General features: G+C 34.4%; 4 protein-coding genes and 2 long non-coding RNA genes across 6 annotated transcripts; 2 read left to right on the top strand and 4 right to left on the bottom strand.

The window, feature by feature from the left end:
- The first annotated feature begins 4,334 nt into the window (after nucleotides 1-4,334).
- Nucleotides 4,335-7,290, top strand: LOC104720163 (putative polygalacturonase). The gene is made up of 6 exons (XM_087469718.1): nucleotides 4,335-5,051; nucleotides 5,770-5,890; nucleotides 5,975-6,149; nucleotides 6,239-6,309; nucleotides 6,393-6,639; nucleotides 6,722-7,290. The coding sequence occupies exons 1-6, from the start codon at nucleotides 4,635-4,637 to the stop codon at nucleotides 7,182-7,184; spliced, it is 1,494 nt and encodes a 497-aa protein (XP_087325844.1). The 5' UTR covers nucleotides 4,335-4,634; the 3' UTR covers nucleotides 7,185-7,290.
- Nucleotides 7,157-8,260, bottom strand: LOC147935882 (uncharacterized). Its single transcript, XR_015568826.1, has 2 exons — nucleotides 8,038-8,260; nucleotides 7,157-7,571 (listed from the first exon to the last, which is right to left on the bottom strand). It is a non-coding gene; the product is annotated as an uncharacterized LOC147935882 (long non-coding RNA).
- Nucleotides 8,261-8,320: 60 nt separating this feature from the next.
- LOC104717958 (uncharacterized) lies at nucleotides 8,321-9,778 on the top strand. Its single transcript, XM_010435595.3, has 6 exons — nucleotides 8,321-8,677; nucleotides 8,789-8,827; nucleotides 8,933-8,971; nucleotides 9,100-9,146; nucleotides 9,251-9,373; nucleotides 9,462-9,778. Exons 1-6 carry the CDS (start codon nucleotides 8,507-8,509, stop codon nucleotides 9,607-9,609), a joined length of 567 nt encoding a protein of 188 aa, XP_010433897.1. The 5' UTR covers nucleotides 8,321-8,506; the 3' UTR covers nucleotides 9,610-9,778.
- Nucleotides 9,779-11,956: 2,178 nt separating this feature from the next.
- LOC104717957 (uncharacterized) lies at nucleotides 11,957-13,730 on the bottom strand. Its single transcript, XR_756329.3, has 4 exons — nucleotides 13,516-13,730; nucleotides 13,227-13,323; nucleotides 12,948-13,021; nucleotides 11,957-12,704 (listed from the first exon to the last, which is right to left on the bottom strand). It is a non-coding gene; the product is annotated as an uncharacterized LOC104717957 (long non-coding RNA).
- A 1,540-nt stretch (nucleotides 13,731-15,270) lies between these two features.
- Nucleotides 15,271-17,582, bottom strand: LOC104717956 (uncharacterized). The gene is made up of 4 exons (XM_010435594.2): nucleotides 16,682-17,582; nucleotides 15,974-16,629; nucleotides 15,580-15,889; nucleotides 15,271-15,490 (listed from the first exon to the last, which is right to left on the bottom strand). The coding sequence occupies exons 1-4, from the start codon at nucleotides 17,510-17,512 to the stop codon at nucleotides 15,374-15,376; spliced, it is 1,914 nt and encodes a 637-aa protein (XP_010433896.1). The 5' UTR covers nucleotides 17,513-17,582; the 3' UTR covers nucleotides 15,271-15,373.
- A 1,262-nt stretch (nucleotides 17,583-18,844) lies between these two features.
- Nucleotides 18,845-20,416, bottom strand: LOC104717955 (protein PHLOEM PROTEIN 2-LIKE A8-like). Its single transcript, XM_010435593.2, has 5 exons — nucleotides 19,837-20,416; nucleotides 19,630-19,732; nucleotides 19,424-19,552; nucleotides 19,237-19,321; nucleotides 18,845-19,159 (listed from the first exon to the last, which is right to left on the bottom strand). Exons 1-5 carry the CDS (start codon nucleotides 20,328-20,330, stop codon nucleotides 19,005-19,007), a joined length of 966 nt encoding a protein of 321 aa, XP_010433895.1. The 5' UTR covers nucleotides 20,331-20,416; the 3' UTR covers nucleotides 18,845-19,004.
- Between the last annotated feature and the right edge of the window lie 396 nt (nucleotides 20,417-20,812).

Below are 20,812 nucleotides of genomic sequence, written 5' to 3'. Positions count from 1 at the left end.
TACCGAATATTTAAGGCCGGTTTTTAATCCATAGCATACTTATTTGCATCCAATTAATGCCAATTAATGTTCATTGTATCTTAAGAAAGATCTAATTTACATGCCAATTTTTTTGGGCTGAGTTTGACAAAAAAAATTGATAACACAAATTATGTAATCACATCCCTAAAATATAGCAACTAATTCAAGATAAACACATCTTAGGAAATAACTAATTTGTGTTTAATAAACGATTACATTTTTGCTAAGTTCTTATTAGCTTTAAATGTATACTCTTAATCCAACAACATCAATTGGAAATCAAAATAAGAATATGTCATATCATTCATTCCTAAATCATAACTAACCAAATCATAAAATGTATATTCTCAACTTGCGAATCAAGAGTTTATACAAAACCTATCTACAACCGTTAACAGTATATATATAGATACAATTCACCATCGACTACAAGCACCACAAAACTATTACACTATCATATCAACAAAATAATAGACTCGTGGTGTACCACGTGGTAAAACCTAGTATTAATAGTAAAAGGGTACATAAATGTCCATAACTCTAGTCGGCTGCAGAGCAATTTAGAGAAACAACTATCACACAAAATTAACAAAAACAAAAAGAACAAAAAAAGAAGATTATTAAGAAAATGTGATGGAAACGTACAAAGGCGTATAAGCTTTGTTCCACTACAATTAGTTGGGTAGGAAGGGCACTGGTAGGACATCTATAGACTATATGAGTGAACCATTACATTAACTATATATATTATTAATATGTTAATCTTCTTAATAATTAACATCTTTGTAGGTATATGTACTTAATTACACCTAACTAGTCTTTATTAAAGCCACTTTAACCACCTAATTACACTCTATATATCTAATATCAAGAGTCAAACCATATATCATGTCATATTTAGGTTTTTTTTTACTTTGAATGCAAATACGATCGTTTCAATTCAAATCTTTTGAATTTTTCTAGAAAACGGAGGGAAACATGAACTATATTCATAGAACGAACAAACAAAATTCTTTTTTGACATATGAAAAAAGTTTATATAGAAAGAATCAATTGATATGAAAATTTATATTTCTAATGACCAATTTATATATTGACGTGAAAAATATAGTTAAATCGGATCGGGCTAGTTGTATGACATTAGAAGATTGACTCCAACATGGTTGGGCAGATGAGACGTTATATTGATATGCTTAGCGTGACTATTTGGCTCAGTGATGTGTAATGCCATTCGAGCTAAGGAGTGTGCTTGATATTGCCAAAAGGCCCAAAACGAATGTGTTCTTCTATATGCATGGTTATAGTTTTAAATTTTGGTGGTCGGTTACGTGAGGGTGTTTTTGCACAGGTTAGCTTAACTGATGGCCCCAATTGAAAATTATTCAAGATAATCAATTTATTAATGGGCCTAACTTTTAATCAGTGTGGCCTAACATTATAATGCTGGATCGTATGAGCCTTTAACTACATCTGTCCATGTAAATGCCGATCAGTTTTTGGATATAAGATGCATTTTCGTGTTATTGCAAAAACATTTCACATTTTAGATTAGGAAAACATTTACAATAAACTCAGTTTACTATTTGCGATGCAAAGAAAACTACAAATTATATTTGAAGTAAGCTACTCATACAGTCATACTTATGAAGTTTTACGAGGGGATAAAAAAAGAAAAAAAGAATCTGAATAGCGTTAAGGTTGGGCCGCATAATGGAATGTTTTTTTTGTTTCTTTTCCTTTTCTATAATATAATATTAGAATTATTATATCTCTTTATCTCTCGTGCACTCCACCACCATCGATCAAAATGCTTAGGTCGGTTGCTTCCAAATTTCCCGCGACGTGAATTTCCCTTTTCCCAATTATCATTATACCAACCCCACTTTCGTTATACGATATATATAATACATTCCAAAAGAGAGTCAAGATTCTATATCTGTAAATTCTTATGTGACATTATTCTGTTATATTGATATAATATAGTTCCACTATGTTTTTGTGTTAAATATAATTTTTTGGTTAAGGTTTTGTCATGTAAAAATATGCACATATATCCCATATAAGAGAGAGAGAGAGTAAACAAATTATAAAAATAAAACGTAAAAATCTCTGTAAAAATATGAAAATGTCGAGAAAATTGCGTAGCCGTGAACTATACAATATAGAAAAAAGTGAAAATGAAGGCATGGTGATATTTGATATTTCCTTTGGTTGTACTTTATCAAAGATACTATTAGACATCTTGCAGATGATGGAAGATTGGATAACTACAACCAAAATAGATATTCATGGGATCATGCTAGTGCTGAGGCTAGCTCGCGGATAATGGGCAGAGTAATCGTGGCGTGCAAGCCGACATAAAAAGCACACATCATGAATCAGTATAATTTACGGTCCCTTTTCAGGCAATTTTTTCTCCCACTTCTAAAATTGCAGTTTCTCATTTATCAGATTCAGCCATCTCATGAGTTCTAATTTATCTAAGGTTGTCTATTAGGTATAAAATTAGACATTGTTGATATATAATCACATATAAACACATAATCTATAAATTATAGACTACAATCATATATTTTAGGGATGAAGTGTATATGAATTCGGATTTAGTCGGATCACCAGCGTAATTAAACTAATCATACTTGACAATGTTATAGTTTCTCGTAATATTTTTTTCCTGCCGTTTACATTATCTACTGTCAGTTTGTGTATATGTGTGTGTGTTTTAATTCGTTGATTCCATTGCATCTATTTCGCTAGCCATTTAGATTGATTAGGTTAAATTAGTCTATTATAGGTTTTGTTTGGTGTTCTTTTTGACCTTTGAGTTTTGACAGGTTTTTGATAGGTAGTTAGAGGGATTAGTTATGGATTTTGACTAGGAAGCTTTAGTTAGAGATAAAAAAGTCTCAACCACCAATAACTTATCTCGTTTAATATATTACATACATATATTCTCATAGACCCATGTGCATGTGCGTAATATGATATTTAAAACCGTTGAGTTTGGCAAACAACACTGGACGATTAGGGTATCCGTATATATATAATGAACCTCTTTATAAACTATAGTTAAAAAGGTTTGGCTATTTTGTAAGGTTTGCATGTGCAATGAGAATCTGAGTTCACATATATATGCCAAGGACATGCGATCATTTTGAGTGTTAACGGGGTCGGTCTGCCTTGAACAGTATATTGGATTATGATCAGAGCATATTTTCTGTGTGATTTTTTTATTTTCTTTCATTATTTCGAAAATACCGTCTGAAGTATGATTTTACTGCTCTTTTGATACATTTCTATTAGTGCCAAGTTAAAGGAAAAATACTACACGGTTAAGAAACACAAAGTAATATATAGTAGCTAGATGTTGTCCTCCCCTGTCTAGTTGAATCAAACACAATCCTAAACAACAAGGGTAGGTCGATTGTTTTTATTATTAAAGAGTATTTCTTGTTATGTACATTGATAATTCATTATGTATACGTAGTTGCCAGACCTATCTGTAAATTCTTTTATTCTGCCTCGATTGGCAGTACCATCATCATATGTTTAAGTTCAGAAATGAGGAAAGCTAGGTTCGATTGGGTGGGTGGGAGTGACTCAGTAAACCATATAGTGGAAGGAGATCGGAAGCCCGTGCTCTAGAATCTAGTTGTATAGTTTACTTAGCCGATATATATAGTCTATTACTTTATATAATCTATATCCATGCCATATAATGTAGAACATAGGACAGAGGAATGTAATGAAATACTATTTTTGGTGGACCACTTTTCAAAAGTACAATGAAGGTAAAATGTAAAAAGAATACATTCTCATAAAACAATATTTACCATAATACTTGTAGGGATTGAAACTCTTAACTTATAAGAAAGATTTAGATTTTCTTTTTTATAAATAAAAAATTACGATCAATGAAATTGAGTGATTTTCATATTTTTCACAATAATTACTATCATCCACCATCTGGTTTAATTTATATATATGTTTTGTTTCACAAGATCTTTTAACTAAAATCATAATTTATTATCTTTGATATGTTTAGTGATCTGGGGTAATTAACGTTATTCTCATAAAACAATATTTAATTGTTGTTATCTTTAAGAGATGGCAGACAATAACAAAATCTTCAACGCATTTGCTCAAATTGGGGAAATCTCATCCTACAATATGCTGGTTTCAAAGTCAAAAGAAGTTAGTGGTCGCATTTTCCAAATTTGTTGTTGCGTAATCAATTGAAACTTTACCTATAGAGTGTTAATAATAGTATAGTTCAGTTATGTTTATAAGACGATAACGTCGCCTAGTAAGACATAGTTGTATTAATACACAAATTATTGACAGAGTGTTATTTATTTTAATGATCCAAAAATAATTTAATATTTTATAACTGTGAAATATTAAACTACTTACGCTAGCTCAAATTCCACTACATTTCATGGTATAACATTCTCTCAAAATTCCAAAATATATTCACCGTTACTATATATGAAAAAACAATAATAATGCTATAAAATAATTATTTAAGAATTGTCCCTTATATAAAGTAAACTCCTCATATCATTCTGAATAAAAAAAAAATCATTTTCATTTCTCCCCTAGAAAAAACCGCCATGCCAACCTCTCTCTCCACCTTTGGTTTCCTTCTCCTCCTTCTCTTCATCAGCCACGAGGGTGGCTTCATTGGAACCGCCGATGCCGAACATGACCTCATAGCCACTGATTCCCATAACCATCGGGTCCATCGCCATCGTCGCCACCGTGGCCACCGTCGTGGAGAAGAGTTTGAGTACTCAGCAATATCTTGTAGAGCTTACTCAGCGTCTCTTGACGAGTTTGGCGCCGTAGGAGACGGTGTGACCTCAAACACGGCGGCGTTTCGTGACGCAGTCTCACAACTTAGCCGTTTCGCTGACCACGGTGGCTCATTGTTATTTGTTCCCGCTGGACGGTGGCTCACCGGAAGCTTTAATCTCACCAGCCATTTTACGCTCTTTCTCCACCCTGATGCTGTTATCCTCGCCTCTCAAGTAAGTTTTATGTAACCATTATAAAAATATTCATTAGTCTATTATAATTATATAAAAAAATTAACTAGGAACACCCGTGACACAAAACTCCATAAACGTCTTATATGAAATGATATTCTTTTCCTGTTGCTAATTTTGTGTTGTTGCAATTCATACATACAAAATAAACATTCACGTGACATTTGCTGGCCAGCTTCTTCTTATGTGGTTGGGCCATTCAAGCTATGCTTCTTTTCATTATACCAACAAAACAAAAAAAAAGTTATGCTTCTATTAATTAGTAAATAGTTTGTGTACAAAGTAGTACACATTTGTAATTGTGAGATTTGTAAAAAAAATTAAAAAATATATTTTTGTGTTCTATTCTATTATATTAATTAGAATGCGTTACTCTAAAAGTAGAGGGTATAGAGTAAAGTGGTGGTTACGCAAAGACAACAAATAGGCAAACGTAGTGGGGTTCAGTATTGGACGGTTTTAACTTTTAAGAGTGTGTGACCCATACTTGTTTGGAAGATCTCACTCGTCCATTTCGATTCCAAATCTGAGCCACCTGTTACTTTTTGGCCTTAGTCTAATGTAACTCTTATTTCCTAGGATATGAGAGACCCTTTTCAAGATTATACTTGTAGAAATTTATTCTAAAGTTGTTGTAAATGTTATAAGTTTGACTTGAAAGCTAACTATGAAAAATTGTTGGTTCTAACGTTATTAATAGGAAGAGAGTGACTATGAAGTGATAGAGCCATTGCCTTCGTACGGGCGAGGGAGAGACACAGATGGTGGAAGATTCATCAGTCTACTTTTCGGTTCAAACTTAACCGACGTGGTTATCACCGGTTAGTACTTTCGAACCAACCAAAATATCCGAAAAAAATACACCATAGCAAACTGATCTCAGTTGTGATTTTTGAATTTTAAAGGTGAGAATGGGACAATTGATGGACAAGGAGAGCCATGGTGGGGAAAATTCAAGAGAGGAGAACTAAAATACACAAGACCCTATTTGATTGAGATTATGCATTCTGATGGTATCCAAATCTCCAATCTCACTTTCTTGAACTCTCCTTCTTGGCATATTCACCCTGTCTACAGCAGGTAAAAAACAAAACTAACCTGATTGAACCATTCGGTTATCAAATCTTTAACCTATTAAACCCGTTTTGATTAATTCTTTTAAAATACAGCAATATATTAATCCAAGGTTTGACAATATTAGCACCGGTCACGGTACCAAATACCGACGGAATCAACCCCGGTACGAACTCATTTAACTTCCAATAACCGGTTTTTCTAAAGATCTGGCTGAAATTAACTAATATAGTACCGGTTTTGTATCAGATTCTTGTACCAACACGAGGATCGAGGACTGCTACATCGTATCTGGCGACGATTGTATCGCCGTCAAGAGTGGATGGGATCAGTACGGAATCGCATATGGCATGCCTACGAAACAGCTCTTGATCCGACGGCTCACATGCATTTCTCCAGACAGTGCCGTGATCGCTCTCGGTAGCGAGATGTCCGGTGGAATCGAAGATGTTAGAGCTGAAGATATCGTCGCCATTGACTCTGAATCTGGAATCAGGTATATAATCACCCGGTTCATACAAATCAGCCGGTTTGGTTTTGGTTTGATTAACAAGATACCGTAATTTAAATCTCTACAGGATCAAAACAGCGATTGGACGAGGAGGATACGTGAAGGATGTGTACGTAAGAGGAATGACAATGAAGACGATGAAATATGTGTTTTGGATGACCGGGAGTTACGGTTCTCATCCCGACGAGCACTACGATCCTAAAGCGTTACCGGTGATTCAGAACATCAACTACCAAGACATGGTAGCGGAGAACGTGACGATGCCAGCTCAGTTGGCTGGTATATCAGGAGACCAGTTTACAGGAATCTGTATCTCTAACGTGACAATCACTCTATCGAAGAAACCTAAGAAAGTGCTTTGGAATTGTACTGATATTTCTGGTTCCACCAGCGGAGTGACTCCTGCGCCGTGTCAGTTGTTGCCGGAGAAGCAGCCGGGGACGATTGTGCCGTGTAATTTCCCGGAAGATCCGATTCCTATTGATGAAGTGAAGCTTCAACGTTGCTACTCTAGAAGAAGGAATATGTGATTATGTTTTTTTTTTCGTTACACATATATTTCTTGGGTTATAAGTAAAACGTGTTATCAAATTTGGACAGATTTGATTGAATAACAGACAAAGCTTTATTTGAAAATCGAGAAGAAAATAATAAGAATCTTTTACATATCGGTCCATATTATTGATTATTTTAGGGAAAACAAAATGAAACCTTAACTTGATACAATGATACCGAAGCAAAACAAAGAAGAAGTGCTTCAATTATGAGCGTCTTGTCTCCAACTGAATCCATCTCAAAACATTGTTGCTACTTGCTACCAAAATTGTATTAACTGTGAATTCTTGAATGGACTCTGATGCCTAGGCCAGAGTAGGCTCTTCAATTCTGATGACACCTGAAGGGCTAAAAGCAAACTCCTGTAGAGTAGTAATACCAAAAGAATGTCATGGGAAGATAGTAAAGTTTTTTGAGATGGAGAAAAGAAAAATTAGGGTTGGTGAAAAACCTATTCAAGGAATTTGAATGAGTCAGAACATTGAAATCGGACCAAATTTTCTTTAGAACTAAAGTTGAGGATCAGTACTAGATCAATTTGGACGTACAACTAAATTAAGATAGATAAATCCTAACAAGGTATTACACTAGCAGACAACAGTCATCGCTAAACGTATAGTTTGATAATGAAAAACAGAGGCTTTTGTTGAAGACACAAGTAAAAGAAACAAACATAGTTTTAGTCTTCTTGATTCAGAATGTCACATTTTCTTATGATAACCGGATTTTGACCCGGGTAGATTTCATCCGCCGGATTAAGAATTCAAGTCGTTATTCACACTAACTAGCCCAATCTACGAAATTTATATCTCAAAGATCTGAACTTACAAGGCAAAGGGTAAAATCGTTCTGTATTGTCGCGGAATGAGATGCCAATCATCTATCTGTAGGCGGCTTATATGTTATAACTTCTGATCCCATGTAGCTCCTTTGACAACAGAAGGCTTCAAATCAACATCATGTGGAGTCTCTTGTGATCTTATCCATAAGCATACATATCAAAAACAGAGGAGAGGTTCCTAGAAAGAAACAAAAGAACCCGGATAGAGGCAGAGAGACAAATGGTGTTACCCTATTATAGCCCTTGAGTATCTGAGATATCATCGTAGCTAGATAATACTGTTTTTGGCGTTTTGTTTAATCTTAACGCTACCGACTCAATTGGCTATAATCGAGAGACCAGTTTACTGGAATCTGTATCTCTGACTAAGGCAGCAGGAGACCATCACTCTTTCCAAGAAAGCTAAGAAAAGTGCTTGCTCAATCTAAAGCCCCCAAAACAAAAGAAATAAATTATATGTATAGAGCTTCGAGTCCTTTGAAATCCCAAAATCTGAAAACCCTAAATCTGGTATCTCTTGTCAACCTCTCTCTCTCTCTCTCAATGCATAACGTGAACAGCTACTCTCCCGGGGAACTACCCGACGGCATGGAAAACGCACCGCCGTACCCTAGCGGTGGCTTCCCGGTAATAATCCTCTCCTTATGGCTCTTTGATTCTCTAATGATAAATGATTTGTAGTTTTAAAATATCCCTACATATCTAATATCTATTGTCATCCTAATTAACGTGAAACAGTTCTCTTCCGGGAATTTCGTCTATTACGCAGACTCGGTGGTAATCATCCTCTCCTAATTTTGATTCTGTATTTAAATATGATAAATGATTTGTAGTTTTCAAATCCCTGCATCTGATATCTCTTGTCAACCTAACGTGGATCAGGTCTCTTCCGCGAGATTCGGCGAGTACGCATACCCGGCGGTAATCATCCTCTACTTGTGGCTCTTTTTATTGATTCTCTAATAATCACAAATTTAATTTTTTACTTACCTATGTGACAAAATTGTTACATCTTTTGTACTGATTATCTTTTTGTACGGATTATTTAGGGTTCTTATTCTGGGTTAAAGTTCAGCTTTACGAGAGGACAACAGTGGTAAATTTACTACGCTTTTCTAATTTCGAGATTTTTATATATATAATATATGTGGATGTATGTACGATGTGTTACATTAATAATAATATTTTGTTTTCCTGCAGTTGGGTTATTGGTGTTGATGGATTCGAGACCTCCCTTCCTGCGGATGATATCAAGAAGGCGTTGAAGGATCACTTCCGTTCATGTGGAGTTATCCTTAATGTTGAATTGCCCGGACTCAACAAGTTTGTTCTGTTTTTTCTTTCTTTTTGCGACAAAAACCTTTTAAGCTGGAACAAAACTAGTTTACTAATTGTCTTTTTTTGTTAACAGTCCTGCTTCTGTTATTATCGTCGGAGATGACGCAAATGACAAGGCCTTGGAACTTAACGGAAGTGGAGTGGGAGGACGGAAGCTAGTTGTTACTGCTGAGGTTTGGCCAATGGTGAAAATATCGGATGGTCCTGTTTGTTTCTGCTAATCAGATGACGGAGGACTAGAAAGCTTCTTCTTAGACGAAGCTCAGCATCTCTGCTCTTTGGTGTTTTTAGATCGTGATACAATGCATATATTAATCGTCAACCGCACATATATATATTTTGCATATATCCGCTTATATTACTAATTAATTATTTGAGAACATAACAAAACAGAGTCTTACCTTGATACCTAAGTAACCAAATAACAAGTGCTTCTTTTGCGCCATGTCTCCAACTGAATCCATCTCAAATTAAATGTTTATGCGGTTCTGGCACATTTGTATCAACTTTGTCAGTTTCAGTTTAATAAGAAAGTAGGTCCACCCAATCTGATGGCACCTGAAGGATTCCAAGCAAAACCATGTCATGAGAAGCCACAGAAGACTCTTGAGATTAAGATAAGACATTTAGGGATGAAAAATATCAACACACCAAAGTCTCTCTCTTCTATGTTTTCATAATTTTATATTACCAAATGTCCAAAACGCGATTAATAATAAGTCCACATGGGTCAGTTTATATATGTGGAAGTGGAATGTGGTAGTAATGAAATTCAGAGACCAATGTAACTCTGCTATGGTTGAATATATGAACTTACTACACAGATTTACAAACGAGTGAACGACTAATGTTAAATTTATACACTTGATTCGTACAAAAATCTTCTTATTTACATTTATTCTTGTTAACTCAATCCAAAACCAAATCATCATTTATAAAGATAATCATTCTTCCAATATAGTCATTGTCTCTCTCATCTTCAACATGCAGCAAAGGTGTGTGTTTGAACTTTTTGGTTGATCCATATTGAAGAAGTTGTTATGTTTTTTAAAGGTATCTTATAGGAATGAAAAAGTCTCGATTGAGAAAGATTGAAACTTTAAATTGGAAAGAGCGCAAGGCGCACATCTTCACCAACAACAACATCTCATTGACGCCAGCGGCGATCAAACCAATTGTGGATCTTATAAAAATAAAACATAGAAAAAGACAACTGACTATATCTCCTTCCCCGGCCCCTAAATAAATGATCTCTCTTACATTTCTCTCCTTGAATTTTATTTGGTTCTATATATATTATCTCTCTCATCCATTCTGTCTTGCTTGGTCTACTTGTGCAGGTTGCGGTCTGATACCGAGCTGTTGCTTGCTGCGAGAGAAAATCCAGGGCACCCAAGAGACTAGTTGAGTAGGTCTCCTAACCTTTGCTGTTTCCTCAGGTGAGAGATCGGAGAAGCAAATATGGCAACTGCGTAGAGAGAGAATGACTACTAACCCTGTAGCGTATTGATAATATCTAAAGGACGAAGGTGGCAGTCGCGCGTTACGACGGAGAACACAGGAGGTAGGTGTAGGTTTTGGTTTCATCTCTTTCATATTCTATTTAGGGTTCTCCCAATCGATTGAACGAACCCAGATCGTTGTTGTATCTTCTTTTGTATCGTCGTCGATATCAAAAAAGTTCGTAGACACCTTCCGATTTCTTATAAATCTTTTTTCGTTCCGGAAAATAAGGAATTAAAAAAGGCAATTTTCTTCTGGTCGGCTCCAATATTTTCCTAATCCAATAAGAGTTGGACTTTGGGCCTAACAAAACACTCTCTCTGATATTAAATGGGCCTAAAACAAACCTTGCAATAGAGGTAAATAAATTATGGCCGACTACACAACAAAAACTCCCAGTTAATTAATTATTTAGTATTATAAATTACGAAAGATAAATATAACGATTAAATAACAATTTAACATTATACAGTAAACTTAAATATTAATTCTTATTATATCTTCATTTTGAATTTTTGATTGAATATTGTATCTTAAAAAACAAATAATGTCTCTTCGTTTTTATAAACATAATTAATATTTTAATGACTATTATTAGTTGATTTTCTATAACATATATTTGCAATGACATTCTAATGTAATAAATTATCCTTCATAAAGTTATACTGTATTAGAAATGTACTTTCCAAATATTATTCATTTTGGCTATCTATATCTATATATACATTTTTGAAGTATATTTTGTGTTATGTTCTTTTAATTTTGCATATTTAAAATTTTACTTTGCAACTTTGGTCCCTAAACATTAAAAAAAACTCACTTAGTACAATATAAAAAATCGAGCTATATTATAATATTTTATCGCCATAATCTCTCACATTCGATTACTATAATCTGTACAAATATCTATGGTACAATGGAGTAAAGACCCATTTCAAAAGTGGAGTGCATAATTATCAGCCTATTAAATTCATATTTCTAAAGACATCCATAATGACACCACCAAGACAAAAAAATTAATTCTTTATATATCTTATTTGTAAAGTAAATATTGCTTAAAAAATCTTTGTTTTAATAAAACGTTGATTGCTGAAATCTCTCTTTAAAATGAGTACATCGTAAAATCCTTGCTCATCAAGCATATTGGAATCTATAAATACTACTTTCACAAACGAAACATAACAACACCCACGATTAAAACCTACAATTGCATATCCAAACACAACTCGGGAGAGATGGCTGCATCATTTGCTTTCTTGCGAGATATCCGTCCATACAAGACAGCGTGGAGAGTACAAGTGAAAGTCCTCCATAACTAGCATAAGTATACAAACAACACAGGAGAAGAGCTAGAGTTGATATTGGCTGATAAAACTGTAAGAATACAAGTTAAACTACTTTCTAATATTCATTTTATTCTTGACACGAATCTTATTATTTTCTATTTTAATTATCATAGTGGATGAAGATCCACGCAGTCAAAAAGGACTTAATTCAACTTAATTTCACGCAATATCTCATAGTTTTATAAATTCATACTAACATACACTACATACTGGGCAAACATAATGAAAACTTATCTGATTTTGATTGTCCTTCCTTAGCATATTCATTGTGCAACCTTTAACCCGCGGATTCATGATTGTTGATAAGCATGTTCAGTTCAGACTTTTCTTACACAACAAAAAGATCATTCTCTGTTTTAGCAAATGGAAAAAAAAAATGGTAAGAAGTAGTAAGATAGATTAGAAAAGTCTTATCTGGTATCAGCAATCTTCTACCCGACTCCACCATTGACCAGTAGTTTCAAAACCTGATAAAAAAAAAAAAAAAACAGGTAATCTGACCAAAAAAGAGTCCTTTTAAGTGTACTTCTCTTTTTCGTGAAAAAAATAAGAGAAATGTACGGAATCATGTTTTATTTTGGTTGTTTTAAAGTAGGTATTAGTCTAATTTTATTTCCATATCACAATTCAACAAATATTATTGTATCTAATAGTTTTATAAATTCGTACTAACACTGCGTGCAATATGGGAAAAGATAATGAAAACTTACTATTATTGATCCTTCGTAAGTAACAATGCCACAAATTCATGATTGTTGATAAGCATGTTCAGTTCAGATTTTACCTTCACAACAAATAGATCATTCTTTGTTTTAGCAAATAGATAAAAAGGTAAAAAAAAATGGTATGAAGTAGTAAGATAGAATATAGAGACTCTTATATTCTCTCATGAATCTTCTATACGACTCCACCATTGGTCAGTAGAATCAAAAACAATTTCAATTTTTACAGGAATCTGTTTCTATTTGAAAATTATGGATCTCGCTTACTGTATAGGCTAAAATTGGTCCCCAAATTTAGAAAGGTTGTTCATCCTTCAAATCATATTTCACCAACTTGATCAGACTCATATTCTTCGATACATACCTAAACAATAACAACATATAAACCACACGGTGATGAGTAGAGATCGCTTCAGACAAACTGAGACAAATTACACAGAAGCCCTTTTTAGAAACACGAAATTGCAGCTACCGGATTTAGGGCAAACAAAATCAGAAATTGCATCTCAGAAGAATATCAAATTTTATACAAATGGCAAATTTGAATAGGGAATACCTTATCGCCGTCAATAAACCTCTGATTGTAAATCGGAGATCTTAGTCAGAGCAATTTCGTGTGAATCAGCCATGAAGATCAGTAGAGGATAAAGTTATGAATCAACACATAGAAAAATGTTTTTGCTTTTTTTTTTTTTAATTATTATTTGGTTTCTCAGAAAAATCTGATGTTTTTGGGCTTCACAATACTAAATGGACTGATCTAATACCCATACAAAAAAAAACGAGAAGTGTGTAAGAATCCAAATACCAATTCAAAAACAAAAATGTACACATTTCAACCAAATTAAGTGAAAATTACAAATTCAATAGTAGTAATAGATTGTATGAAATAATACAGATTTTGCCAAATCATTATTGTCACAATGGTGACATATCATTATTCAAATTATATTTATGTTTAGTTCATACGGGAGTTTGAGAATGTAGGTTTTCGTCCGGTACCATCCTCTTTTCGATCAAAAATACAAAATTTTCTCATATTCAAAATGTCCCATATTGGGAATGTATTTTTTATGCAACAAAATTTGAGAACATGTGTAGGACATGATGGAACATGACAAAACAAAAAAAGAATTACACCCACCCTTAAATATTCGTATTTGTCTCAAACGGGTTTCATCGTTGTTAACGGTTATATATATTTGATTTGATAGTTCACAAATTTAATAGAATCTAACCAATTGATTTCGTTTGTTATCAGTCCAACCATTATGTTGTTCCGAATTTTAAAATTTTGGTGTAACCATTATTATTTCAAAATTTTAAACATTAATAAACTAAACCAAAAATCAAACTAGAATCTCAATTAGTATAAGTTTGATTATAACTATTAAAATAAATTGGTTTATAAACATAACTCTGCACGTACGTGCGGGTCCGAACCTAGTTTTTAATAAAAGGGAAGTACACAACATAGTTTTTGTAGACTTTATATTTTTAATAAATGGTTACAAATATGTTATAGATAGGTTATATATTAATCCATATATTAATATTAATAGTTACACCTAAATATTAAGGATATTCCAAATTGATAATTGATATATTAATGGTAACAAATAAAATCATGGATATTTCAAACTGTATTTTCGGAAGATTTTAATCCTATATCACGTTGTTTTGTTTCCAAAGATCTTAAAACACATTATTACAAATTTATTTTCTACAGATTTTAGTGATAGACCACAACGTTAACTAAAGATAGATTACGAAATTGATAGATTGATTGGTTACAAGTTTACAATATAGATTACGAAATAAAATTTAACCAGTGTTATAGCACGTGTACTTATCTAGAAACATTAACTATATAAAACTTACAAAATAGGTGTTCTTTTTCAAGCCTTCATATTTAGCATGTGATTTTATTGCATAATGTTTTAGCCATTTTTTTTTTTTAAAACAATCACATAAATTATATTTTATATAAAAATTACAATAGAAATAAAACGAATTTCAACCAATGCTCTAGCATGGGTCTTAATCTAGTGGTTTATATATAACGCGGTCCACAAATGCGTACCAAAGGATCAATTTGTTTGGTAACTAGGGAATTAAGGCTTACTCTACTCTGAAACATATGTTTGTTTGATCGCAGTTGACTAGTTAGGCTTCACCGATCTGAAATTACAAGTAGCATATACAGGTAGATGGTTTTAACATATCCGTTCATATTCTTAATTAGATGAGGGAAACAAAACAGAGGATTAACTTGATACCCAAGGAAGCAAAGAAGAAGTGTTTATTATTAGCCTCATCTCTCCAACTAAATCCATCTGAAAACATTTTTTTCTGCCAAAATTGTATCATCTGTTAATTCTAGTTTAAGATGAAGCACACATACTTAAAGCATACTAATTATTAAATGTGGTAGGCATATAAGACCATTGCTGATATTGATAAGACTCTAATGCCAAGGCCAGAGAAAGCTCGTCAAATCTGATAACACCCAAAGGATTCATTGCAAAAGCCTGGAAGAGTAAGAATACTTAAAGAAAGTCCTGAGAAGCCACAAAAGTTTCTTTAGATTAAGAGTAGAAAATTAGGGTTGGAGAGAAACCTCTGTAATGGATTTGAATGACTCAGAACTCTGAAACCGAACAAGATTTTCATGAGAACTCAGTTTGAGGAACACTAGATTAGTCTGTCCTTTAAGCCTCAGAAGTACAAGACCATTGGGGATATCTGTGAAGCCTTCAAAATCTGTAATGTCACGGTTTAAAGCTTGTAAAAACGAATTTTTTGAGTAGAATAAGTCAGCATCAGGGGACTTGACTAGTGTTGTTGCTGCTTTTGTCTTCTGTTTCTCCCTAGAGGCAAATAGCTCCTTGACCTTGGTCACGATATCACTGACGAACACGTCATCAGTGCTGCAAAAAAGATAGCTCAGTAGTGAGGCAATGAACAAGATCGTAGCTCACAGAAGCAACACACACACATGCATATTTGTATACCTAAGTTCATAGCTCAGACCCGGTCTTGAGGCAATGGACGAGATCGCTTCTCTCCATCCCCAGATTTTTGCTTCAGTTTCAATCACAGACTTATCATCTCTAGTCCTGATGTTGTTACGCACTTCATTCTCTATCTTGAGAAGCCTATTATGGAAACATCCCTTCAGTTTTCTAACTGGTTCATCCTTCAAGCCGTAAAAAACAGGGAAGGCATCGATTTGCCCTGCGTCCATCAGTTTCTTGATCTCAACGAGCTCATTAAGACACTTTTCTGACTTAGGGTACTTATTTGAGAAGAAGACTACTGCAACCCCTGACTCTTGTATCCTGCTCCTCGTCTCATCCTCTAAATAGTACACTAATATCTGGTTCGTTTCCAATTCTCTTTTCAATGAGGTCACTACGAACTTTCCTAGATGCTTTTCTCCAAGACCGATGAACACTCTTTGAGATGGATGGTCGTCGGTTTTCATTTCACTACGTTTCAGTATATTACATAAGAATGACAAGCAAGTCAAAGCAGCATCAGAGTAGCTTACTTGGGGATTACGCAGATTGTCATTACTCTCTACCACATCAAAGTAGCTTACTTGAGGTTTTTTAGGCAGAAAGAGACGGTCAAAAGTAAAACCTTGCAGAGCAATAATACGAATTAACTTGCAACAACAATTCAGAGAAATGTTTTTTTGAGGGTTTGAGGAAACTAACATCGTTGTAGTATTCTAGAGATCCTAACAACACCAAGAGAATCTTCCTAGCTTGAACTAGCTCCATTAGTCGCTGAGTAAGGATAGGATTCTGAAGAGAGATCAGGTCAAGAAACACCAAACGATCAGTGCCTTGGGAAACCACGCCATTGATATCTTCAAGATCAGATTTCTTAAGGTTTAGAGGTTGTAACAACGACGTTACTTCTTCTTGAGGATGCATCTGAGGTCTCTTTATGATTGTAAGACCATTTCTTGGAGATGAATAGGCTAATAATAACATTTTCTTGACCTGGACCACAATATCATCAACGAAATCGGCGTCACACTTATGATTATAAGTTACCCCCATTATGCCGCCTACGGAGACTAAAGCTTGCCTCCATCCCCAAATCATATCCTCTGTTTCAAGTATTGACCTATTGTTTCTCCGGTCAACGTTTTTGCGAACTGTATCCTCAGTCTTGAGGAGATTATTACCGAAGGGACCAGTCTGGTTCTTGACGGACTCAGGTTTCACTTTGTAGAATATTGGAAAAGGAACAATAGATCCTTTGTCCATTTGGTTCTTGATCTCAGCGAGCTCGTCTAAGCACCAGCATGACTCGGGGTACTTGTCTGAGAAGATGACTAGTGCGATACTTGACTCTCTGATTCGTTCGAAGAGTGTTGTGATTGGCTTCCCTCTAATCTCGTCCTCGTCCATGAAAACTTTGATTTCTCTGATTGCCTCTAGTTTTGGCTTTAGAAAGCTCACCAGGTTTTTTCTTTGAGCTTTACCCCTGAAATTGATGAACACTTGAGGCTTCTGAGACTCGGAAGAGTTCATCATTTTGGGATATGGTTTGCAATATGAATATTGAAGACTGAAGATACACAGAGATTGATTGTACAAGGAGAAGGTGTATTGTACTATACCTTGGATGTTAACTATCGAAAGTCAAAACACTAAAAGTGTCTCAGGTTTTCGTAGTTTTTTATTACCAAATGTCCAGATGCGGGTGATACGTGCACATGGGTCCATTTATGTAGCAACAATAACTCTGCTGAAATGTTTCATTTTAAAAATAAAAAAAGATGAACAAACGGTACAGCTAGCTGAAATTGCTACACTTGATAAATTTTCACAAAGACTATTTTGGATCTATTTGCTTGTTTAGGGAGAATCCAAAACCAAACAGTTGTTCTATCATATATAACCTAAAAGGTTGGAGACTGGAGAGTGACAGGAAAAAGTCAACCAAATACAGTATAATGAACGTTTCATTTACTAGAATATTACAAAACAAAAATTATAATCACACAGCAGTTTTATCTATAAAAAAAATTGATAGAGTTTGAGGTGTGCTAAAAATACTTGCTAATCTAATCTCACAATGCAAATAAGTTAGTAGAAGCAACAACTAAAATCATAAACTAAAACAAAACATAATCAATTCATCATTTAGATAAGCTTACCATTAAGTAATAAGTCTATTATAAGTTTTGAGAGATTAGATTAGTAATAATAATTTACCAGTAACACTTATAACTTATAATAACACTTATAATAGACTTTACTAAGTACTAACTAAAGCTTAGTAAATTATTATTACTGGTATTAAATATTTTAGAAAGTAGTATTTGCATTAACCATGTTACCTACTGACACTGGGACTCCAAACAGAACTACACACACTTTCACCACCCACACAAAAAAAAAAAAAAAAAAAAAAAAAAACTCATAACCAAAATCAAATGAAAAAAATTGACTGTTTGCAACAAATTTCGCATCAAAATCTAGTTATGCAAAATTGTCTCCAGATTTGCAAACTCGTGGTCGTGGATTTGAGATTCTAGGGTCATGTTATATATATATATATATATATATATATACATATGTGTTACGTTGTACATTATGACCATGATTAAGGTTATCACACTGCTACCGCACTTTGCCGTTCGGTGTTACTCATGCATACTAGGTGATCCAATAACAATCTTTAGACTCATTAGAGCAAAGACTGGATCCTCTATCATATCTCACTACTTAGTTTCATCTCTTTGATCAACCTCTACTCTAGCATTCTCTATTTGCAGCTTCTTCTTCTGTTAAGTCTTCAAAGTCAAATTTTCCTTATTCTTCTTTCTTTGCCTGCTATTGCTCTGTAAACCCCCCAAAAAATTTCCCCTGTGGACAGTTTCGATTTTATTGATATGAACTAGAAAGAGTAAAAACTATCTCTCAAGACGGGAGAACAAAGGCTTTGCTTAAGAAACAAGTAAAAATAAAACAGACGCTCGGTTGCTTGCGGCGGAAGTCTCATTTCCGCGATTCTTTCGAATCATCTTTTGCTCCGCAACATATAAGAGACAAACAAAGCTCCGAACAGTAACGCAGAGACGAAATGCAAGTTGTCCCACGTCTTCATTTTTTTGGGGAAAATATTGGCAATGCTCAGTTGATTCTCGTTCTGCCTTGGAACCATGAGCGCTTCAACTGTCGATTTTTAAAGTCAAGTGGTTATTAAAATATCCAGGCGACATATGCAGGTCTATGTAATGATCTGAGCTTACAAGGAAATGGGCCATATTGATCTCTATGGTCAAGATCTGAGGCAGTGCGTCTAAGAGTAGGAGACGAAGGCTTCAAATCAATACTCTGTATCGGTCAAAAAGCGTAGCTATCAGGTACTGATGAAGTTTATTAGACAAAAAAAACAAAAAACAAAAAATTCTGAGAGAGACACTAAGAGAGAGAGACCTTTTTATGGCCTTCAGGATTATAGCTCCGTCTCAAAGCTTCCGAGCTCTTTGAACGATGGAGCTGGATGTTTATGTTTAATTGATTGACATTATAAATAGTCTGGTTTGATTGTCTCCCTAGTGATGCCTGCAATAAAGAGGTTTAAGTTTAACCACCATATCTGCTTTAAGGCTACTCCTGTAATTAAGGAACTAAGAACACACCTCACTAGTTTCTAGACTACTATTACGCCCTTCCTCTGTTGCAATATTTGCTAGATTCATATTCACCTTTTCAACGACTTTCTCCACGAAAGCTAACTCAGGACTGCAAACAAACAGTTTAAGTTAAAGATGTATTTAACTAAACACTTAAGTCAATGCAAGTATTTGGGAAAAAAAAAAACACTTTGGTCATGTTCCAAATCATACCTTTTCCTGTCATAAGTCAAACCAGCAATTCCAGTGACGATCTTCAAAGCTTTCTTCCATCTCTTGATTCTGGAATTAATAAGCTTAATCTTCTTCTTATTAACTTCTTCAGCAAGCAAAGAGTTTTGCAAAGCTAGAAACTTTTCTCCAAATTTCCCGCTCTGTTTCTTGACGCTTGAAACCTTCACCTTATGGAAGATTGGTATGACCGCGTTGAGCTTCTCAGTCTCTATGCATTTCTTGATCATCACCAGCTCGTCCAGACACCAAACTGACTCTGCATAGCTCTTGGAGAAGATCACAATCGCGATCCTTGACTTTCGGATGTGTCCGAAGAGATTCTGGAGCCGTTGTCCAGTCACATTGTCGTCGGTGAACACTTTCACATTGCGATCGACTAGCTTCTGTTTGAGATGAGTTAGTAATCCGTTCCGTTCGTCTTTCCCACGGAAACTGATGAACACTTGATCCTTATTGTAATTAGTAATCTCCATCTTAAACAATTTATTTTGGATCTCTCTATGATTGTTAGAGTGGATACAAAGTTTGAGAATGATAAAGATAATTAATTCAACCAAAAGAGTCTATACTTACACTAACTAACCTTGGTTACTTAAATAGTATATCAAAATTTATCCATTAAACTTTGACCCGCCTCACATTACGCGTTTAACCATCTAATTTTCTAGGAAACAACACCATTTATGTAATTTTTTTTTAATATATATCCTTGATCTGTTTTATGATGTCCTAGTCAAACAAACTAAACGTGGGAAAAAGAAGACAAAGCAAAATTGATTTAGGTGAGCAGCATAGTGTTGCTAAATATGCTCATGGATATCGGTTAAATAGTTAAATGGTACTACGTACCAAATATTTAATCAATGATTCTGTTCATAAACAATAATAGTTCGCGCTCTTATCGATCGAGTCTTTCTTTACAATATGTTGTTTGTCAACCAATCTTACTATATCT

This window comes from Camelina sativa, chromosome 10, assembly GCF_030686135.1.
Source record: "Camelina sativa cultivar CO46 ecotype springtype chromosome 10, ASM3068613v1".
NCBI lineage: Eukaryota > Viridiplantae > Streptophyta > Magnoliopsida > Brassicales > Brassicaceae > Camelina > Camelina sativa.
This window is presented reverse-complemented; position numbering and strand designations above follow the sequence as displayed.

Bases quoted from the DNA above. Each gene is read 5' to 3' on its own strand.
- LOC104720163 (XM_087469718.1), top strand. From the start codon at position 4,635: ATGCCAACCTCTCTCTCCACCTTTGGTTTCCTTCTCCTCCTTCTCTTC. The intron at 6,310-6,392 runs GTACGAACTCAT...GTTTTGTATCAG, and splicing joins TACCGACGGAATCAACCCCG to ATTCTTGTACCAACACGAGG. The intron at 6,640-6,721 runs GTATATAATCAC...AAATCTCTACAG, and splicing joins GACTCTGAATCTGGAATCAG to GATCAAAACAGCGATTGGAC.
- LOC104717955 (XM_010435593.2), bottom strand. From the start codon at position 20,330: ATGGAGATTACTAATTACAATAAGGATCAAGTGTTCATCAGTTTCCGT. The intron at 19,553-19,629 runs GTGTGTTCTTAG...TCTTTATTGCAG, and splicing joins GTAGTCTAGAAACTAGTGAG to GCATCACTAGGGAGACAATC. The intron at 19,322-19,423 runs GTCTCTCTCTCT...TGACCGATACAG, and splicing joins ATCCTGAAGGCCATAAAAAG to AGTATTGATTTGAAGCCTTC.
- LOC104717956 (XM_010435594.2), bottom strand. From the start codon at position 17,512: ATGATGAACTCTTCCGAGTCTCAGAAGCCTCAAGTGTTCATCAATTTC. The intron at 16,630-16,681 runs GTTAGTTTCCTC...TGTTGTTGCAAG, and splicing joins CTCTAGAATACTACAACGAT to TTAATTCGTATTATTGCTCT. The intron at 15,890-15,973 runs GTATACAAATAT...TCTTTTTTGCAG, and splicing joins GGTCTGAGCTATGAACTTAG to CACTGATGACGTGTTCGTCA.
- LOC104717958 (XM_010435595.3), top strand. From the start codon at position 8,507: ATGTATAGAGCTTCGAGTCCTTTGAAATCCCAAAATCTGAAAACCCTA. The intron at 8,828-8,932 runs GTAATCATCCTC...AACGTGGATCAG, and splicing joins TCTATTACGCAGACTCGGTG to GTCTCTTCCGCGAGATTCGG. The intron at 9,374-9,461 runs GTTTGTTCTGTT...TTTTGTTAACAG, and splicing joins GAATTGCCCGGACTCAACAA to TCCTGCTTCTGTTATTATCG.